Below are 21059 nucleotides of genomic sequence, written 5' to 3'. Positions count from 1 at the left end.
AAAAGGTAAATACGGAAGTTCGCGCCTTTTGCACTGACCAATCGGCTGCGGCGAAAGAGCTCTTTTCCCAGCATGCCGTTCGGCCGCGCGGTTGTTGTGAAACGGCGAACCCGCGGTTCGGAGGCCGGCTTCGGGTCGACTTGGCAGGCTGAGCGGACATCAAAGGAAACACCGTCACACCTCGAGGAGAACCGGCCAAGTACAGAACCGGCCAAGTACAGAACCGGCCAAGTAAACGGGTCGGTAAGGAAATTGCGATTTTCAACGTCTTTGCTTTAGTTCGCCATTGTTGTGTTGTAGTGTTGTTATTCTTCTACTGAGAGAGCCGCGAAACCCTACGTGGCCTGATTCCGATTTGACCATAAACTGATTTAACATGATTCCGATTTAACTCCTTTTTTTCAAAATTCGGGTTTAACATTGTGTGGAGACACGAAGCTGCGCAATTTACAACATAGCCGAGGGATGTGGTAGACTGGCAAAATGGACCGGCTACGACAGTCAGTGTTTCTCAACCCAGTCCTCAAGGACCCCCCCCCCCCCATCCTGCAGGTTTTCATTGCAACCCTGCATAGGTAGCCCCGCTTGTACTTACTCGACCAATCATCTCGCAGCACTTAATTATGCAAGGTGTGCGACGTCTGACAAAATTCATTGCTGATTGGTTGAATAGCTACAAACCGGTACCTATTCAGGGTTGCAAAGAAAATATGCAGGATAGGGGGGTCCATGAGGACTGGGCTACGTAGTCAAGTGCTACATGAGGCAGGAGTAGATGCAGCATATTTGCTATGCAGTAATCGTATCTTTGTAATACTATGTGAAGTAGTTGCAGTACTAGTTCATCGGCTAAAAGGTAATCATATCACAGTAGGTTATTTGCCAAATAGTAGTAATGCGATAAGAAAGAGTGCGTGTCGTGTCATTTAGTGTAAGTGCGCCTAAATCCCCAAGAGGTGGCGAATAGGAGAATCAATAGACTACTTACACTGACACACGTCAGTATAACTGGTGTCATCGCCATAACAGTAAGTAAAAGGAGCGCGCAAAGGTACAACTTTTTTTAACAGTTTGTTTTTATTGGTTTTCTCATTATACACAGTAGTTTTCAGTAGAAAATGTGATGTTGAATTATCAAGGATAAGAGAAAAAAAGGTTCAACATGATAAGGTAATAATATCCCAAGACCCCCCCCCTCCACTAGACAAGGGCCATAATAGAGGCAACGGAGTCAGAAAGAAAAGAAATTAGAAATAATTATAATAACACATTTTATTTAGGGGTGCCTGTCAGAGCATTCAAGGACACCTTACAGAAAACAGTTAAAAAAAAAAACAAGCAGTACTATCAGACAGCATAGAATCAAAACGAGATAGGGTAGACAAGAAAAAGTCAATACAACAGATAAGTATAAAATCATCATCAGCACAAAACTCAATGAAGCGTGGGGTCAGACTGAATATGCCAGTTTGAAAAGGTATGTTTTGAGATGGGATTTGAAGGTTGAAAGAGTCAGTGTTGTGAATGTCTTGTGGGAGAGAGTTCCATAGATGGGGGGGCAGAATGACTGAAGGCTCTAGTCCCCATGGTAGCCAAGTGGGCTGATGGTGTAGTGAGTTGGAGAGCAGAAGAGGATCTGAGAGTGCAGGAGGGCGTGTGGATAAGGAGTTCAGAAAGCTACGAAGGAGCTAGGTTATTAAGGGCCTTAAAGATGAGGAGCAGGATCTTGAAGTCAATACAGTATTTAACAGGGGGCCAATGGAGTTGCTGAAGAACAAGAGTGATATGATCTATGTGAGGAGTTCTGGTAATGATACGGGCAGCTGAATTCTTGACCAATTTAAGTTTATGAAGACACTTGAGGGGAAAACCAAAGAAGATAAAATTGCAGTAGTCAATATGGGATGTAACCATGGTGTGAGTGAGTATGGCGGTGCTGTTAGGCTGAAGTGACGGGCGAAGACGTTTCATATTGCATAGGTGGAAGTATGGTATGCAGACCGAGTAACATTGTTGATATGAGCTTCAAAAGATCATGTGCTGTCCAGGATGACATCCAGACTCTTAACCTGAGGTGATGGAGGAGCTATAGAATTGTCAATAGTTAGGGAAAAACTATCAGATTCAGCCAAAATGATAATAATAGTATATATATATATATATATATATATATATATATATATATATATATATATATATATATATACACTACCGTTCAAAAGTTTGGGATCACCCAAACAATTTCGTGTTTTCCATGAAAAGTCACACTTATTCACCACCATATGTTGTGAAATGAATAGAAAATAGAGTCAAGACATTGACAAGGTTAGAAATAATGATTTGTATTTGAAATAAGATTTTTTTTACATCAAACTTTGCTTTCGTCAAAGAATCCTCCATTTGCAGCAATTACAGCATTGCAGACCTTTGGCATTCTAGCTGTTAATTTGTTGAGGTAATCTGGAGAAATTGCACCCCACGCTTCCAGAAGCAGCTCCCACAAGTTGGATTGGTTGGATGGGCACTTCTTTGAGCAGATTGAGTTTCTGGAGCATCACATTTGTGGGGTCAATTAAACGCTCAAAATGGCCAGAAAAAGAGAACTTTCATCTGAAACTCGACAGTCTATTCTTGTTCTTAGAAATGAAGGCTATTCCATGCGAGAAATTGCTAAGAAATTGAAGATTTCCTACACCGGTGTGTACTACTCCCTTCAGAGGACAGCACAAACAGGCTCTAACAGGTACTATTTAATGAAGATGCCAGTTGGGGACCTGTGAGGCGTCTGTTTCTCAAACTAGAGACTCTAATGTACTTATCTTCTTGCTCAGTTGTGCAACGCGGCCTCCCACTTCTTTTTCTACTCTGGTTAGAGCCTGTTTGTGCTGTCCTCTGAAGGGGGTAGTACACACCGGTGTAGGAAATCTTCAATTTCTTAGCAATTTCTCGCATGGAATAGCCTTCATTTCTAAGAACAAGAATAGACTGTCGAGTTTCAGATGAAAGTTCTCTTTTTCTGGCCATTTTGAGCGTTTAATTGACCCCACAAATGTGATGCTCCAGAAACTCAATCTGCTCAAAGAAGTGCCCATCCAACCAATCCAACTTGTGGGAGCTGCTTCTGGAAGCGTGGGGTGCAATTTCTCCAGATTACCTCAACAAATTAACAGCTAGAATGCCAAAGGTCTGCAATGCTGTAATTGCTGCAAATGGAGGATTCTTTGACGAAAGCAAAGTTTGATGTAAAAAAAATCTTATTTCAAATACAAATCATTATTTCTAACCTTGTCAATGTCTTGACTCTATTTTCTATTCATTTCACAACATATGGTGGTGAATAAGTGTGACTTTTCATGGAAAACACAAAATTGTTTGGGTGATCCCAAACTTTTGAACGGTAGTGTATATATATATATACACACACACATACATATATACACACATACATATATACACACATACATATATACACACATACATATATATACACACACACACGTATAGGTAAATGAATGAAATAGTAATAGTAAAGTAAGAAAAAAAATTAATACCGTAATAATTGTAAAATGAATAAGGATGAAGATGAAGAAAGGTCCAATTTGAGAAATAAACACGTGTGCGCAATTTTCTCGGAACATTCAAAACATCATCAACCAAAGACAGACTAATAGCGGTGTTTAAGTAAGACAGCAATAGTAATAGCTGACATCAGTAGTAGTTTTAGCTGCAAAGTGCTACGAGGCAGTTTACAAATCTTTCTTAGCGACCATCTAATGATTAGATTGGCATTGGAAGAGGAAAGTTTTTAGGTCTTCTTGAAGGAAGTAAGTGAGTTAGTAGTACTGACGAAGACCCGGGATTTCGTTCCACTGTTTTGGGGCCAGGTTAGAAAAAAGTCTGGACCCAGAGTTCAATCCATGGTGGAATGATTGACAGAGTCTTTGTGACAACATTAAACCACATTGTCTCGTTGTCAGCAAAACGTTCAACCACGGATCGTAACCCTCCAACTCCACAGTCCAGTTTAGAGTCCGTCCCATAACTTCCAGCCATCTGTGCAGTTGATTGATCAAAATTACTTAATAGCCATTGAAATATTTAAAAACCGGTTAGACACCTGCAGCGTTACCATAAGTAATACAAGGTAGTGTATTTTGACAGGTAGATTACTCTTTGACTACACTTAGATTAAAATTTGTAAAATTTGAGATTGTATTTTAGAAACTGGGGTCCAGCATGCTAACACTGATCTTCTTCACTCTAAACAGAGCTTAGGCCACACAGTTGCAGGTGTTTGGGCTGCAGGTCCCGCTGTGAGCAGAAAAATGAACATTTCTGGTCAAAGCTGCAGCAGCACCCCTGCATCCAACGAAGCAATGGAAGTCAGCGACCTCTTTGGAAGTTTATTGAGTCAGCTAGCAGAGTGCCACCAAAATGCACTTCGAGGTAGTGAAAATTACTTTTCCAAGCCACTAGACATGTCCCAGACAAGCTTGTAAATTGATCACAATGCTTTTAGGGAAATTATTTGAAACTGTAAGAGTTGTGCAACTTATAGCTTTATGAAGTTACTTTTTTTTTCTCCTCTGTCTGAGTGATAAACTGAAATACCCTCAGACGTTTGTGCCAAATTTCCTTCCACTGTTCTTTTCTTTCTGCCTTCCTTCTTTCCTACATTTCTTTCTTTTTCCCTGTCTTCCCTCCCCCAGGTGTGTCTGTTTCCTCCCATAGTTAAGCAGATGTTGTTGGTATGATAAGAATTTATCAGAGGATTTCTTTGGTTTGTGATGCTTTCCTATTCAATACAGTCGCTGTCTCTAGTTTAACAGCAGGAGGTAAAACTCCACCTAAATATAAAGAAATGACAGGTTTCAGGAATTAGAAATCGTCAAGAACGTATTGGGCTTCTTAAAATGAAATGCAACTTATTCATACTGTATTTCAGATTACACTGTGTTATGGTTTATGGTTCTTTTTCAGAACTGTGGACAAAAGTAGGCAAGCTTAAGAAAGAGCGCTGTTTGTAAGTATATTGGACCAATAATGACAATAATGCAAATGGTGCTAATAATACTGATGCAATTAAGAGCAATAATGATGATAAATCTGATTGCGGAGTAAATTTAATTCTTGTCCCAATAAACTGAACTGGTGGGATTTTGTGTTGTGTAGAGATGCGCAGAGACTAGAGGAGTTTTACAGCCGTAATCAGCAGCTGAAGGAGCAACACAAAACCCTGCAGGACACCATCAGCCTGTTGGAGGAAAGGCGAGTCTCAGCATGGCTGCTTCATTTTACTTCACACCCCTCAGTCCTCAGATAACTTTTAGAGTTTTTTTTTCCATTGACTCGTGCCAATTAAGAGGAGACTAGTCTCATTAGAAAACATCTACATATAGTGTGTGCCGATGTAAAAGTAAATCTGAATACAGAGAAAGCTTTCACGGGAAGTTGAATCAGTTCATCTGGGTGCAAGGTATATTGAGAGAGAAACGTTTCATCACTCATCTAAGTGACCTCTTCAGTCTCAAGTGACTGCAGGTATCCCCACCCTTCTAAACAATACAGTGATTTTGATTTGATTTACGATATACTGTATTGATCCCCGTAGGTAAATTACGCTCTGCATTTAACCCATCCTAGCTGTGTAGCTAGGAGCAGTGGGCAGCAATTGTGCCGCACCTGGGGACCAACTCCAGTTCGTCTTGCCATGCCTTGGTCAAGGGCACAGACGGGAGTATTAACCCTAACATGCATGTCTTTTTTGATGGTGGGGGCACTTAGATGAGTGATGAAATGTTTCTCTCTCAATAAATGTTGTGTCCACATGTGTTCTTTGATTTTCTTACCTGGATTATTTAGCATGCATAAAGACAGAGAAAGCTTTCTTAAAATCACACTGTCAGAGCAAAAAGATTTTTACATGCTGTCTAAGTAATCACCAACAGAAGTTTTTATTTAGATTTATCATTAATTTTTAAACAGCCTTTTTCCTATTTGTATTCATGCAGTGTTTTTGCACCAGAAATGTTTCATTAATAATCATTGGGCGGGTGAGAACAACAACAGAGATGAAGTAGGTCACGTCCAAGAAAGCCTCACTGCCTCAAGTTAGTTTATCCAATGAAAAGAACAAGGAAGAGTTTTAATGAGAATAGCACAAACAGTTGTGAAACTAGACTAAACATTAGTTTAGTCAGCGCTAGTTTGACATGAAACTTTTATCGAGTAGAGAAGTACTGAAGGCAGAGCTATGTACAGTTTTTCCTCTACAAATCCAGAAGAATTCAAACCAGGCTAACATTTCTTTTCATAAGAGCAAGTACAACAGTTTGTGGATATGACAGATGAATTAGCTCTTCCACTGTGCTTCTAGGCTGCGGGCTGGCATTTGTGATCAATGTGCCATCTTAGAGGAGTGCGTGAGAAACAAAGAGCAAGAGATTGAAAAGGCTCTGCACCTAATCGCCGGGCTCAGTGAGTATACCTACTGTTCTTATTATGTGTCCACACGGAGCACTGACCGGCCCAGGTACAGAAACTCACTTCTAACTAGGAAATAACAGACAATATGTAGGAACAGTTGAACAGGAGTTACAATGTGTCTTTGTGGATTAAGAGAAAGCATATGACAGGGTGCTGAGAGAGGAAGTGTGGTATTGTATGAGGAAGTTGGGAGTTGCAGAGAAGTATGTAGGAGTGGTGCAGGCTATGTATGAGGGAAGTGTGACAGCGGTGAGGTGTGTGGTAGGAATGATGGCTGGGTTCAAGGTGGAGGTGGGATTACGTCAAGGATCGGCTCTGAGCCCTTTCTTGTTTGCAGTGGTGATGGACAGGTTGACGGACAAGATCAAGCAGGATTCTCCGTGTACTATGATGTTTGCGGATGACATTGTGATCTGTAGTGAGAGTAGGGAGCAGGTTGAGGAGAGCTTGGAGAGGTGGAGGTATGCACTGGCGAGAAGAGGAATGAAACTCAGTAGGAGCAAGATGGAATACCTATGCGTGAATGAAAGGGAGGACAGTGGAATGGTGAGGACGCGAGGAGTGGAGGTGACTAAGGCATATGAGTTTAAATACTTGGGGTCAACTGTAAGCCGTAATCGTCAAGATTAAAGCAAAAAAGGCTTGACATATTTCACTTTATGTGTAATGAATCTAGAATATAGGAAAGTTTCACTTTTTGAATTAAATTACGGAAAATAATGAACTTTTCCACAATATTCTAATTTTTGAGATGCACCTGTAGTTACCTCCTTCCCAAGGAGGGAATAGCTGAGGTTTGATTGTCAGCTTCTACGGTGAAGTGTTAACTGAACCTCTTAGGGCAGTTGCATATCCTGAGATTGATCAGCCAATTATGAATGATCATGTGATCCACAGTCAATTACACAGTCTGTCAACCTGTGTTAGGCCTGTTTCGTCATCTACAGTGATATGTCTGAACACGAACCATTATCCACAGCTCAGATTTCGTAATGTTTAACGTTATTTGCGTTGATGTTTCTGTAACATCAGTCTGTGGTTTGTCATTTGTTGAGCAGAAAGCGAGAAGATCAGCCTTCAGGATGAAAATGGAAAGCTGAATGAGCAACTGGAAAAACTGCAAGCATCTCTGTAAGCTCTTTTGACCGTGATAATCCTACACATCCATATGCTTTTTTCCCCCCACTTTATTGTCACATTATATGGAAGGTCATATACAACTTCCGTTACATGATTTATTTTGGTTAGTGTTTTATGTGTTAATTGTGCGTTCAGGTGAGTTCAGACTGGTCATGCCCTTTTGTAATTCGTTTGTGGTTTGAAGCAGTAGAAATATTTGCCTGAGCTATTGTGCTATTAAAATCCGTAGTTATGGGTTTCCGGGTAGCATAGCGGTCTACTCCGTTGCCTACCAACACAGGGATCGCCCGTTCGAATCCCCGTGTTACCTCCGGCTTGGTCGGGCATCCCTACAGACACAATTGGTTGTGTCTGCGGGTGGGAAGCCGAATGTGGGTATGTGTCGTGATCGCTGCACTAGTGCCTCCTCTGGTCAGCCGGGGTGCCTGTTCGGGGGGGGCGGGGACTGGGAGGAATAGTGTGAGCCTCCCACGCGCAACGTCCCCCTGGTGAAACTCCTCACTGTCGGGTGAAAAGATGTGGCTGGTGACTCCACATGTATCGGAGGAGGCATGTGGTAGTCTGCAGCCCTCCCCGGCTCAGCAGAGGAGGTGGAGCAGCGACCGGGACGGCTCGGAAGAGTCAGGTAATTGGACGGGTACAGTTGGGGAGAAAAAAAGGGGAGAAATTCCGCAAAAAAAAAATTCTTTAAAATCCATATTTATGTAAATCATTTCTTCCAGTTTACTGATTCTCCGGTCCAAAGTGACTGTACAACAGCATTGTTTAATTAATCTTTCCATGTTGTTGTCGGAGCTGTCGACAGTCCACAAAGTCAGTTTAGGAGGTTTCTGTGTTTGTAGAAACTGTTTGATAGGTTCTTTTGAATACTGTTGGCGTTTTTCGTTTTTGTTTTTTTACAGCGCTGAGTCTCAGCACACCTTTTCCCCAGAACAAGAAGAGGGTGTGATCCCAGACTCACCGCTCCTGCAAAACTCACTGCCGCTGGCAAACAAACTGAAGAGACGCAAAAAGAATGGCCAAGGCAAACAAGCTCGCCATGCAGAGACGCCTTTGCTTCAGTCTCCCAGCTCGTTCTTTAACGGTCAGCCTCACTTGAAACGCAGGCAATCAAAAAGCCATTTTGATATCTCTTATCTTGCTATGGCATCCATGTAAAAGGGGTCCATTAACTGAGTTATGTTGTCTTGTGGCAGAACCAAACAAAGAGCCTCTAAAACTTTCAAAGAGCCATGGAGAAGCAGTCGTACTCGTGCCCAACACATGTGAGCTGGATGCATCCCCGACCTCACGTATGGGTTTATTCACAGTCCTTCCATTAGTTTTACATAGCTGTGTAATGATTGTAGTGAATAAGAGTGATGGAAACTGATATCAAATGTAGGCACTGTCAGAAATCGTGGTTTGTTTTTTTTGTCTTGTTTCAGCTGTCAATCATAATCTGGAAGTGGAACTGGTTGCAGAAACTTGTGCTCTAGACCTTCCTGATAGGCTGGGGAGTGACTCTGACTACGTAAGTACTGACATTTAAACAGATATATGTACCCTAAAGCAGTGATGACACATGTATCATATAAGTTTTTAATGTCATAGAAATATGTCTCTTATCCAAACCTACGTTTAGCCCAAAATCGGTGCAGTTATTAATTTGAAACATAACCTTTCCTATGTCTCATGAATTTGATGCATTTTTTTTTTCTCCCCAATTGTGTCCGGGCAATTACCCCACTCTTCCTAGCCTTCCTGGTCGCTGCTCCACCCCCTCTGCCAATCCGGGGAGGGCTGCAGACTACCACATGTCTCCTCCGATGCATGTGGAGTCACCAGCCGCTTCTTTTCACCTGACAGTGAAGGGTTTCTCCAGGGGGACGTGTTGGAGGATCACACTATTCCCCCCAGTTCCCCCTCCCTCCCGAACAGGCGCCCCAACCCACCAGAGGAGGCGCTAGTAGGGCAACCAGGACACATACCCACATCCGGCTTCCCACCTGCAGACACGGCCAATTGTGTCTGTAGGAATGCCCGACCAAGCCGGAGGTAACACGGGGATTCGAACCGGTGATCCCCGTGTTGGCAGGCAACGGAATAGACCGCTACGCTACCCGGAAGCCCCCTGATACAATTTTGTTTGACAGTAAATAATGCTGAACTAAGTGGGCAGTGGGAAGTGACTGAAAGGATGAGATCACGGATACAAGCGGCTGAAATGAGTTTCCTCCATAGGGTGTCTGGGCTCAGCCTTAGCGATTTAGGGAGATTTAGCTTGGATGGAGGGAGCTCGGAGTAGAGCTGCTGCTCCTTCGTGTCGAAAGGAGCCAGTTGAGGTGGTTCGGGCATCTGAGTAGGATGCCTCCTGGGCGCCTTCCTTTGGAGGTTTTCCGGGCACGTCAAACTTGGATTAGACCTCAGGGTAGATCCAGAACTCGCTGGAGGGACTACATGTCCAGTCTGGCCTGGGAACGTCTTGGGATCCCTCAGGGGGAGCTGGACGGCGTTGCTGGGGAGAGGGACATCTGGAGTGCCCTACTCAGCTTGCTGCCACCGCGACCCGACCGCGGAGAAGCGGCTGATGATAATGAAAATGCTGAACTAATCTCACAAAAAACGCAATTTGGGTTCAAAGTCCTTTTGTTGATCATATCCCATTGATTGTGCCATTCTGCTGTATTGGTGTGGCGTGTAAATGGCAATGACTTGGACACAATAGTTCACATTTATGAAACAAACTTAGAGATAAAATACAGTCAAATGTTGTCTTTTCTATCTTTTCTTTGTATCTTCAGAGTAAAAAGCCGACAGCAGGCCCTCAAAGCAGCTCAGCACGTCCAGTAAAGAACAAGATTAGTTTAAGGTAAGAATGGCTACTGTTTGGATATATTACATCCAGTTAGATATATTGTTTTTTCAGAATGGTGAGGATTTTGATTTTAGTGTTTTCTACTACTGCTACTACTGTGCAAGTCTACTACCACTGTGCGATATGACGGTATATATCGTGTGACGATAGAAAACGTCTATCATTTCATATTAAGCTCTATCATTTATTTCATTGTGTCGCAAATCACACTCTTTACGGCGATATTTTTCGTCATTTGGACGACCCTTTGCGCTCTTTGCACAGTGTGGACGCAGGCAGGAAATTTGCATGAAGGCAGTACAAACAAACATGGAGGACAGTGAACGTAACGCAGAACGGGGTAATTCTGAACAGAAGGACTCCGACCAGCCAGGACAGAACGAGGAGCTTGTACCTAAAAGAGGGGCTACTTTCTATTGTATGGACGTGGTTTGGGTATGAAAAGTCTGACCCGGACCAGAAAACCGCACTTTGCAAAATATGCCACATGCCGTTCCCCACAACAGACTCAAACACCACTAGCTTCTTTTACCACCTACGCAAGAATCATGTCAAACAGTACAGAGAGAGTCTACATTTGAGAGCTGCAAAAGCAGTCGAGTGCTCAATATTTTATATATTAATATTTTATGTTTTGTTACATGGTTAATTGAAAATTTGCACAACGTTTCTAAATAAAAGGAGAAAAATTATCAAATATGATGAGTAAGTACCTTTTATTTGTCGAGTATATAATTCAAAATGTAGTAAGAAATAGGCCTTTCCATGTGGTCATTTTATATAAACTATTTATTCATTGAATTTACAGAAAATGTGCTATATCGTGATATGTATCACCATCGTGATATGAACGACCTTTACCATATGTATCGTATCATGATATGAACGACCTATATCATGATATGTATTGTCATCGTGAAATGAATGACCTATATCGTGATATGTATCGCTATCGTGATATGAATGACTATATCGTGATAAGTATCGTTATTGTGATATAAAGGACCTATGTGTATCGTGACATCTATCATCATGATATAAATGACCTATACTGTGATATGTATCATTATGGTGATATGAATGACATATATCATGATAAGTATCGTTTCTTGTGATATGAATGATCTATATTGTGATATGTATCGTTATCGTGATATGAATGACCTATATCGTGATAAGTATCGTTACATGATATAAAGGACATACATATATCGCGATATGTATCATTATCGTGGTATAAATTACCTACATTGAGATATGTATCATCATCGCGATATGAACGACCTATATCGCAATAAGTACCGTTATCGCGATATGAATGACATATATCGTGATATGTATCGTTATTGTGATAGGAATGACATATATTATGATATGTATCGTTATCGTGATATGAATGACCTGTATCGTGATATGTATCGTTATCGTGATATAAATGACATATATCGTGATATGTATCATTATCGTGATATGAATGACCTGTATCATGATATGATCCTGAGAGCAGGATAAGCGGTTAAGATAATGAATGGGGGAAAATCGTGAATATGTATTGCTATTGTGATACGAATAACCTATATCGTGATATGTATCGTTATCGTCATATGAATGATCTATATCGCGATATGTATCGTTATCATGATATGAATGATCTATATCGTGATATGAGAGTTTGGTCATATTGCACAGCCCTAACTACTATTACTACTACCACTACTACTACTACTACTACATCCAACTGACATCTGATAGAAAATCAAGAACTATTCACTGTGTGTTCAAATTCAAGCAAATTTCTTCTAAATTAATAAAAGATGCACATTTGATCTAAAGTAGAGTACTGTTAGACCCCTGAGAAACATTCAAATGTTTATACTAGAAGTATTGCAGCCTATAACAAACAAAGGAGCTTCATCAGAAAATCCTATGGAGTTCCTATGGAACTTTTGTTCAGAGTATTTCTATTACTGTGAGTGTGCTTACTATGTTTACTTCCACAAGTCACATTTTTCCTTGTCCAATAACACAATCAAGCCAAATTAAATTTGCCTTATAATGAATGTTCATGTTGCACACGTGTTTACAGGCCTCACTACTCAGCGTCCCCATCCTCCTCGATCCACTGTCCAGAACAAACTGCGAAAAGGTCACTGTCTCTCCTGCCCAGCTTCAAGCAGAATTCAGTTGCAGGCTCCTTACATCAAGCCAAGCGGAAGAAGGTGGAAGCTATCCATGAGGAAGAGGAGAAGGAGGAATCATCATGTGTGGTATGGGCAGAAATGGAGAGACAAAAAGAGGACCAACGGTCTCCTGAGTTGAATAACCGTACCCTCCCTACGCCAGGCCATCTTATATCTAAGAAGAAGCCACCCCACCACAAGGTTTGTTTGGTGTTGAAAAGGCTTATGGCAATGTGTATGTCACAGGTGTTTTTAGAGTCTTGTGTTTCGAGGCCCACCCCAATATTGACCCTCTGATGGGAAGAATGATAAAATATATTGTGATTTTCTTGACACCAGTGGCCTTTGTTTGTCATAACGTAAAGGTATAATGAATGTACTGCATATTATAATGATAGCACGGCAAGTTGTAATATTAAATTACATGATATAGGGTTGTGTGTGGGTAAGAATTTGACAATACTAGTCATATAACGATAAAAGTCTCACAATTCAGTATAATGTAAAATATTACAGTATCACAAGCACCGTGATATAATTAAATATTTTGTCAAAATTTTAGGAAAATTTCATAAAAGTCCCCAGTATGCATAAAATCTGAGTAATCGGAGTCATAGCTAGTGTGGCACTGGCAATGCCTGCAGTTGTTGTTCAGCCCTGTTAACAATACTGCACCTGCCACCTAGTGGTCAGAGATGGAAATTACACAGTGAAGTAGAGACCGCCAAGTCTCTGTGTGCCATCTTAAGAATCAGTGCAGTCTTTTTGAAAAAATTATTCTGTATTTTGTTTCTTGGAACCATAATATTGAGTGTATTGAAGGGGATGGTCATTAATTTGATTTTCCATCCATTATCCAAACCGCTTATCTTGCTCTTAGGGTCACGGGGATGCTGGAGCCTATCCCAGCTGTCATTGGGTGGAGGTGGGGAGACACCCTGGACAGGCCACCAGGCCATCACAGTTAATTGATTTTGTGCCGCGTAATTCACAATAAGTCATTGAATGTCAAACTATCCTTTTACAATCTCATAGGTGTGGTCAGCACAAAACGGAGATCCCAGCCAACACCCAAATGGTCCCCTTTTAATTTCTACTACCAAGAAGAAAAACAGGGATAATAAAGAAGAGGATGAAATGGACAGACATGATGGTAACAGGAAGAAAACTCACTTGCAGGATCTGAATTCTGTCTTCATCCCACCTGTTCCCAGTAGCAATGAGTTCCAAGGTCTTTTGTCTGCAAAGATAGTATGTGGGCCACTGAAAAGTTATGATTGTTTAAGTAAATCTTTAGGAGCTGTTAAAAGTATTCAATAGACTCATCTGATCTGATATGTTGGGGGGACAAAACAGTGAATGCACAGAATACCACAAGACGAGGACCTAAGTGGGCCTTGCGTTGCTGTCAGGGCTCAGGTAGCTCTGCTAAGTAAACCAAAACCAGGCGATGTTCAGCCTTAAATGTAATGAAAAGAGTTTTAGAATCAACTTGAATCTGAAATCTACTGACCACCAGTACAAAGAGGAAAGAACAGGATTTATGTGAGACCTATAATTGCACTTGAATAGGAGTGACTGCGGTGTTGTGACTGGTGTTCGGGTGGAAGTAGCTCAGGAGATAGAGCAGGTCATCTGGTAGCTGGAGGGTTGCTGGTTCAATCCTCAGCTCCTCCTGGCAGAAATGTTGAGGAAGAAACATGAGCAAGACACCTAACCCCCAACTGCTCCAGATGAACTGGCTGTTACCTTGCCTGGTTGACACCAGCAACGGGTGTGTGTGCGCATGGGTAATGTGATGCATTAATTGTAAAGTGCTTTGAGTGGTTGTTGCAGCTAGAAAATGGTATACTAACATATGTTAACATACTAACTACAACCATTTGTACCAGTTGTGGTCCAGATATTAGGAAAAACGGTGCATTGAAGGGCTGGACAAAAGGTCGTAATGCTTTTAAAGCAGCGCTAGGTAACTTTTACTTTGACATATCATCGAATTTATTATGATGGCATAGTGTGATGTCTATGGGCGAATGACACGATCACCATCAGATCAGTTCACTAAAAGCCTTGTTTTCATTTTGCATTTTGTCTGTCAACGGGCACCAAGCCACTCAGGAAAAGTAGGGATTGCTTTACGGCACATACGCTAGTAAGTACAGCAGTATCACTTTACCTCATCTGTGAACACAGCTTCTCCTCTTCCATGATAGTCTTTTGAGCTATCACTTGTAAATATGTGCGTGTGTCTTGTTGCTACGTTACAGTTATCTTGTGGCAGTTGATGTAAAAAACGCTGCCAAAATCAAGTTACCTAGTGCGGCTTTAATTTTTGGAGAATAATATGCCTTGCAGCCATCAATCACCAATGGATGTGATATGCTTTACATGTTGACTTTGCTTTCTCAGCTGAGGTTGGGTACAAGGCAGCGCCCATGTGGAGTGTGGACCCAGCAGCAGCCCTCTCTTTGTATGATACACAGTCCTGCACTTCTGATGAGGTACCATTGAATCCCCCACAATACAACTACTGTCATTTAGCCTGTGTGCCATTCCTATTTCAATCCCAGCAGTACTGGAATTGAGGGTTGAGAATCAATCGGAAATAAGAAACACTTGATTTGTCATTTCATTTCATGCACTTGCGCACACGAAACGGCCCTGCCTCGAGCTGGATCAGCTGGGAGAGCTTGCAGCAGACCAAGCTCTCCCAGCTGATCCAGCACCAGCTCTTCCAGCCATCAAACGAAGACAAGCAGACACAGACGTGGACAAAGACACTGCATGGATGGTACTGGGTGAGGCTACCACAAATGTGAATTTGTGCCACCATCTTCCCATATCAGTACTGGGTGAGGCCGCTGCAAACATGAATTTGCAACGCCATCTTCCCACACCGGACATGTAATGCGACATATACTGTTGTTTATACTGACTGTTTTTGCTTTGTGATATAGCTGAATATAACTGAATATAGTTAAGAAAAAATTTTCAAAAATGTCTCGGGTAGTATAACAAAGCCTGGTGGATTCAGTCCAGCGTTGGGGTTTCAGACCTTTAGAAGTCTTAACTGGGCTCGTGAAACACACCACACACGCAAGGTTTGAGGTATCCAGCAGAGGACCGATTTGTTCTGAAGTCAGCAGTCATACTAAATGGCAATCTTTGCACCAGCATTGAATCTTGTTTAAATACACATATCAACGTATGAATGACCGTCATTATGTAGCTGTGACCTGTGTGGCAGTTTAACTGATTAACTGCCTGTGACCCCGGGCTTTTTTCCTGTGTTTTAACAAGGAGAGAGCACAAAGTGAGGAGCATATGGATACCGACTGCACCTTCGTCAGTCACACTTTACTCCAACGTCAGGCAGCAAAGAGTCGAAACGAGGAAAACAGCATGTCAGGTAACTCTTATTAAACAACCTGTAGACTCACCGCATACTGCCATGTTCTGATGAACTTTTAATTAATTAGTTAGAACTTAATAGATGAACTGTGGATGGCGACATACCACCTGAAGCTCAATCTGGACAAGACAGAGCTGATGTTCCTCCTGGGGAAAGGTTGCCCGCACCGAGACCTGGCCATCACCATTGACAACACCGTGGTGACGCCAACTCGGACTGTGAGGAATCTGGGTGTGATCCTGGATGACCAACTGTCGTTTGCTGCACACGTTGCATCGGTTGCTCACTCCTGCAGATTTCTCCTCTATAACATCAGGAGGATTCGCCCATTCCTCACCGACGACACGGCACAGGTGCTCATCCAGGCTCTGGTCATCTCCCGGCTGGACTACAGCAACTCACTCCTTGCTGGCGCCCCGGCGTCGGCCATCAGACCTCTGGAGCTTGTTCAGAAAGCTGCAGCTCGTCTGGTGTTCAACCGCCCTAAGTTCTCCCACACAACTCCCCTTCTCATGTCCCTACACTGGCTCCCAGTAGCTGCTCACATCCAGTTTAAGACTCTGGTGCTGGCCTACAGGGCAGTGAAAGGAACAGCTGCTTCCTATCTCCAGGCCATGGTCAAGCCCTACACCCCCGCCCGACCACTTCGCTCTGCTGCCTCAGGACGCCTGGTTGCCCCGTCGCTCAGAGGCCCCTGCTGCCGATCAACCCGGTCACGGCTCTGTTCTGTCCTGGCCCCACAGCGGTGGAATGAACTCCCCACTGATGTCAGGACAGCCGAGTCGCTGCCCATCTTTCGGCGCAGGTTGAAAACTCACCTCTTTAAGAACTACTACCCTGTTACATGTTCTTAGCACTTTCAAAAAACAAAAAAAATCTCCTTCTTGTACTTTTACTTTAGCACTGGTTTTGCTCTTAGATGCTTGTTTAGATGCACTTATGACCTCTGATGACTAGTAGTTCTCCTGATTTCCTACGTTAAATGCACTCATTGTAAGTCGCTTTGGATAAAAGCGTTGGCTAAATGACTGTAATGTAATGAAGTGCTAGATGTTGATTGAATTCTCTTTCATTTCGTTGGTTAAATGGTTGCTGTTGGGTCACATACATCTACGACAAAGGTTGGAACAAATTTTCATACTTCAACAACTAGATTCTGATGTTGAAGTGTGCGTCTTTTGCACTAAGATGCAAACGCTCTAAGTTAAAGGTACCTCTATGTATTTAATTTCGCCTGTTCCTTTCAAGGACTGGGTCAGAAGGCCACTGACAGTTTGGATAAGATGTTCGACACCACAGCCTATGGGGAGTACATGTCTTGCACCAGCACACAATTAAACCAAAGCAAGCCCTGTGGTGGCCATGATGATGATGATGATGATGATGATGATGATGGTGATGACGATGAGAAAAAAGATGACGGTAGGCCTTTTCTTTCAAGTGGAACTGTGGTTAACACCTTATTAACGGACTGAGACTCAATTTCAAATCTTATACAGAGCCCCCCCCCCTTCCTCTCTCTCTCTCTCTCTCTCTCTCTCATACAGAGCCCTGCCCTCCTGAGATCAGTGAAATTCACAGTGAAGAAAAGAAAGCAGGGTGAGAAAAACTCATTAGCCTTTGGAGGTTAGCGCAGATCATTAGATATTGTAGAAGTGAAAGTGGCAGCTCGCTCATTGATATGGGGGGGAGGGTGGTCTATGATTTATTGAATAATGCTCCGAAGCCAGAAATTATCTAGTCATGTCTAATCATGTTGCTTAGTTGTTAAAAATATCATAACCCAACTAGCAGTATGTCATCAGCATAGCTTATATGTTAGCTGGATATTACTGCTGAGTTCTTATAAAGTAATGTCAGACATACAGATGGACAGATTAAAATGATAAAAAACCGTTTAATGAAACTGCAGCCGTATTCATGTGTAGGTTATACTGTCCTTATATCCCTCACTGTATTATAATCGTTCGTTCATGTGCCGGCTTTGATTTTCATTTGTAGTTGTTTCCCCATAACTTTTTTTGCATGCAAATGAATGAGTCATTTCACCAATACACAATTTGATGTGAATATCCTCAGTATTGTTTGATGAAGCACCCATGAGGCTTCCTGAGGGTTATCTGACATAAATTAACAAATGTACAACTCCTGTCAAAATGCGTCCTCACTGCAACGTCCCTACGCAACTGTTCTCTAATCCCAGATGCACTCATCTGCGTTTTAATAGAGAATGAGAGCACAAACCTCCGCCCAAGGCTCAACGGGTATCCTCGAATACCATCCCAAACCCAAATGTTGTGGTTCTTAAAACTATAAGGTTAATTTCCTGAAGAAAACATGGGTTAAAATTGAAAGTGTAGTCGAGGGAGTTTCAGTGGTTCCAACTGGTTTTATGAATTGAGTTTTGATGCCATCCTCTTCATCCTAAGAGAGTCCAAACCACAATTGGTTTCTATAGATTTTTTTATTTTTTTTGCAACAAAAGTCAGAATAGCTCTAAACATATACAGAATTTCACACCAATCTAATCAGTTGCCCCTCAGTCCAAGACTCACCTGCTTACAAAATTTGGTGAGAATCCATTCAACCGTTTCAGAGGATATAACACAGTTCAATATGTAATATTCATGGTTAAAGTCTAAAGTGATGGTTAATTCAGACCTTGGTGTGGCACGGTTTGGCTGCCCCGGCAACGGCAAACATCATCAGTCATTCTCATCATGTAGGACATTACTGTCTCCTATTGGACCAAGCATCCTCAGCAGGTTTCTGAGCTCATTCTGACCACACGGTCAACTCTCTCCATCAGAGCCCCGACGTTTGCACACGTGGCGGTCATTCGGAAGAAAGAGGAGAGGAGAAAGCTCAAGGGCAGCACATGCAAGGAGTGTGACGTTGTAAGTTTTGTTTCATTGCTCTTTTTAAAGGACAGTAAACTGTCTGATTTCCATATTTCTCATATTCAAACACGCCTGCCTTCCTGCAGTATTACAGCCATCTTCCAGCGGAGGAAAGACAAAAAAAGTTATCTGCGTGTTCGAGGCACCGGTTTCTGTATGTTCCTCCATCTACTCCTGAGAACTTTTGGGAAGTTGGATTCCCGTCTACTCAAACCTGCATTGAGAGAGGTAACTCAGTCCCCCTTCACTATGGTTTCACAATACAAATCCGGACTAAATCCACATATACTTGAATTTCAATTTTGGCTTTGACTGCAGGTAGTAAAAGTATGATTGGTTTAAAAAAGTTTGTTAGTGGGGTGTCCGGGTAGCGTAGCGGTCTATTCTGTTGCCTAACAACATGGGGGATCACCGGTTCGAATCCCCGTGTTACCTCCGGCTTGGTCAGGCGTCCCTACAGACACAATTGGCCATGACTGCAGTTGGGGCGCCTGTTTGAGGGGGCGGAACTGGGGGGAATAGCGTGATCCTCCCACGCACTACATCCCCCTGGTGAAACTCCTCACTGTCAGGTGAAAAGAAGCGGCTGGCGTCTCCACATGTATCGGAGGAGGCATGTGGTAGTCTGCAGCCCTCCCCGGATCAGCAGAGGGGGTGGAGCAGCGACTGGGATGGTTTGGAAATCGGTAATCGGCCGGATACAACTGGGGAGAAAAAGGGAAAATTCGAGAAAAAAAAAGTTTGTCACTACTCAAAGTACTACTAGTACTTGTTATAAGTACTTGTACTCATTATAATACTGCTAGCGCATTGTTATAAGAATACAAGTCATACACATCATACCTGCCTTAAAGCATTACAATGCATTGTACAAAGTATAATTTGACTTTCTAATGTAATTTTGATGCAGAAATAGTGCAGATGTGGCTGTATTGTGCTTATACTTGTTGTGATCTGTCAGATTGCTCATATTTGCTCATTCGCATCATAAGCTGAGTGAACCTGCGACCCAGCTTTGAACCAGATGTGTCCCTGACGTGGAGGGAAAGGTATGATCCTAAACACTGATATGTTGTCGTCATAGGTTATATCAAGGAGGAGAAAAATCCACAGGCGCGTTTACGGAGAAGGCACCCTTTCAACGCTCTGTTCTCCCAGAAGCATTAAGAACAGCAGATCTGGAGGGGACTGGTTCCACGTAAGAGGAGTTCTCCTGGAATTGACGTAGTCCCTGGATGGAGGTGTTGTGTATTACAGCTTCTGGCTCTACAGTACAGTAAACCTCCGCTTAGATTTGAGCACAGTAAAAATGAGCAATTGTGGCATTCTTTATATTACTAATATTTATTCCTTTCCTGGGTATATTAACAAAAATCTGACTGATTGGTTTGTTTTGCACTTTAGAACACCCCTGTTAATTTGTGTTGCCATTTCAGTTGATTTGGTGCTTACTATATATCTCGACAAATAAATGTGTTGAAAGTAATAACCTAGGTGTGTGACCGTGTTCTTCTGGCCAAGCCCGCCATCATGTAACGTGTAGCACTGCCGGCCATGGATCAAATCTCCCTGTGTCTCCCTCTCGTCCTTTCAGCTGTCTGAAAAGCAAAAATACTAATGCTAGTATGGATGGATGGCTCTTATTACTGGGATGACCGAAATGAATCTACACAGACACATAATACTAGGATGTAAATATCAGCAGCGCTTTCTGAATGGGGTCGTTTACCCAACTTTCTTGACTCGAGCTCGCAGTCCTCAGGTGATACAGTAATCACAGCAAATGATATCTGCTGAGGACAGTCAGACATTCACCAAATTCTCAGTAAAATGTGTTGTGTATCTGCTAAAGTCCTATTTGATATGTGTGCTTTGATTGACTGATATATGTCACTCAAATAATAGAGGTCAGGATTCAAGTAGAATTACACTTCACACCTTTAACAGTATGTCAAGTCAAGTTAAATCAATTTTTATTTGTGTAGCCCAATGTCACAACTTACAGCTCTGGGAGCACGCGCTTCCAATTGCTTCACCGTCTCACCACCCCACTTCTGACACCAATGTAGTGAATTCGGGGGCAG

The 21059-nt window shown here is 42.4% G+C and overlaps 1 protein-coding gene across 1 annotated transcript; it reads left to right on the top strand.

Moving 5' to 3' along the window:
- The first annotated feature begins 209 nt into the window (after window positions 1–209).
- On the top strand, window positions 210–20512 carry rbbp8 (retinoblastoma binding protein 8). Its single transcript, XM_056299768.1, has 19 exons — window positions 210–243; window positions 4269–4446; window positions 4981–5023; window positions 5173–5268; window positions 6377–6477; window positions 7545–7617; window positions 8529–8710; window positions 8823–8918; window positions 9054–9139; window positions 10410–10477; window positions 12570–12864; window positions 13699–13816; window positions 15073–15164; window positions 15964–16072; window positions 17324–17497; window positions 17623–17674; window positions 18885–18972; window positions 19062–19203; window positions 20060–20512. Exons 2-19 carry the CDS (start codon window positions 4326–4328, stop codon window positions 20140–20142), a joined length of 2019 nt encoding a protein of 672 aa, XP_056155743.1. The 5' UTR covers window positions 210–243; window positions 4269–4325; the 3' UTR covers window positions 20143–20512.
- Window positions 20513–21059: the final 547 nt, after the last annotated feature.

Source organism: Lampris incognitus, chromosome 19 (assembly GCF_029633865.1).
Source record: "Lampris incognitus isolate fLamInc1 chromosome 19, fLamInc1.hap2, whole genome shotgun sequence".
Classification (NCBI taxonomy): Eukaryota; Metazoa; Chordata; class Actinopteri; order Lampriformes; family Lampridae; genus Lampris; species Lampris incognitus.
Note: the sequence above shows the minus strand (reverse complement) of the source record. Positions and strands in the feature narration are given on the sequence as shown.

Coding starts and splice junctions, on each gene's coding strand:
- rbbp8 (XM_056299768.1), top strand. CDS start 4,326: ATGAACATTTCTGGTCAAAGCTGCAGCAGCACCCCTGCATCCAACGAA. Junction 8,919..9,053: donor GGATGCATCCCCGACCTCAC/GTATGGGTTTAT, acceptor GTCTTGTTTCAG/CTGTCAATCATAATCTGGAA. Junction 9,140..10,409: donor TGGGGAGTGACTCTGACTAC/GTAAGTACTGAC, acceptor TTGTATCTTCAG/AGTAAAAAGCCGACAGCAGG.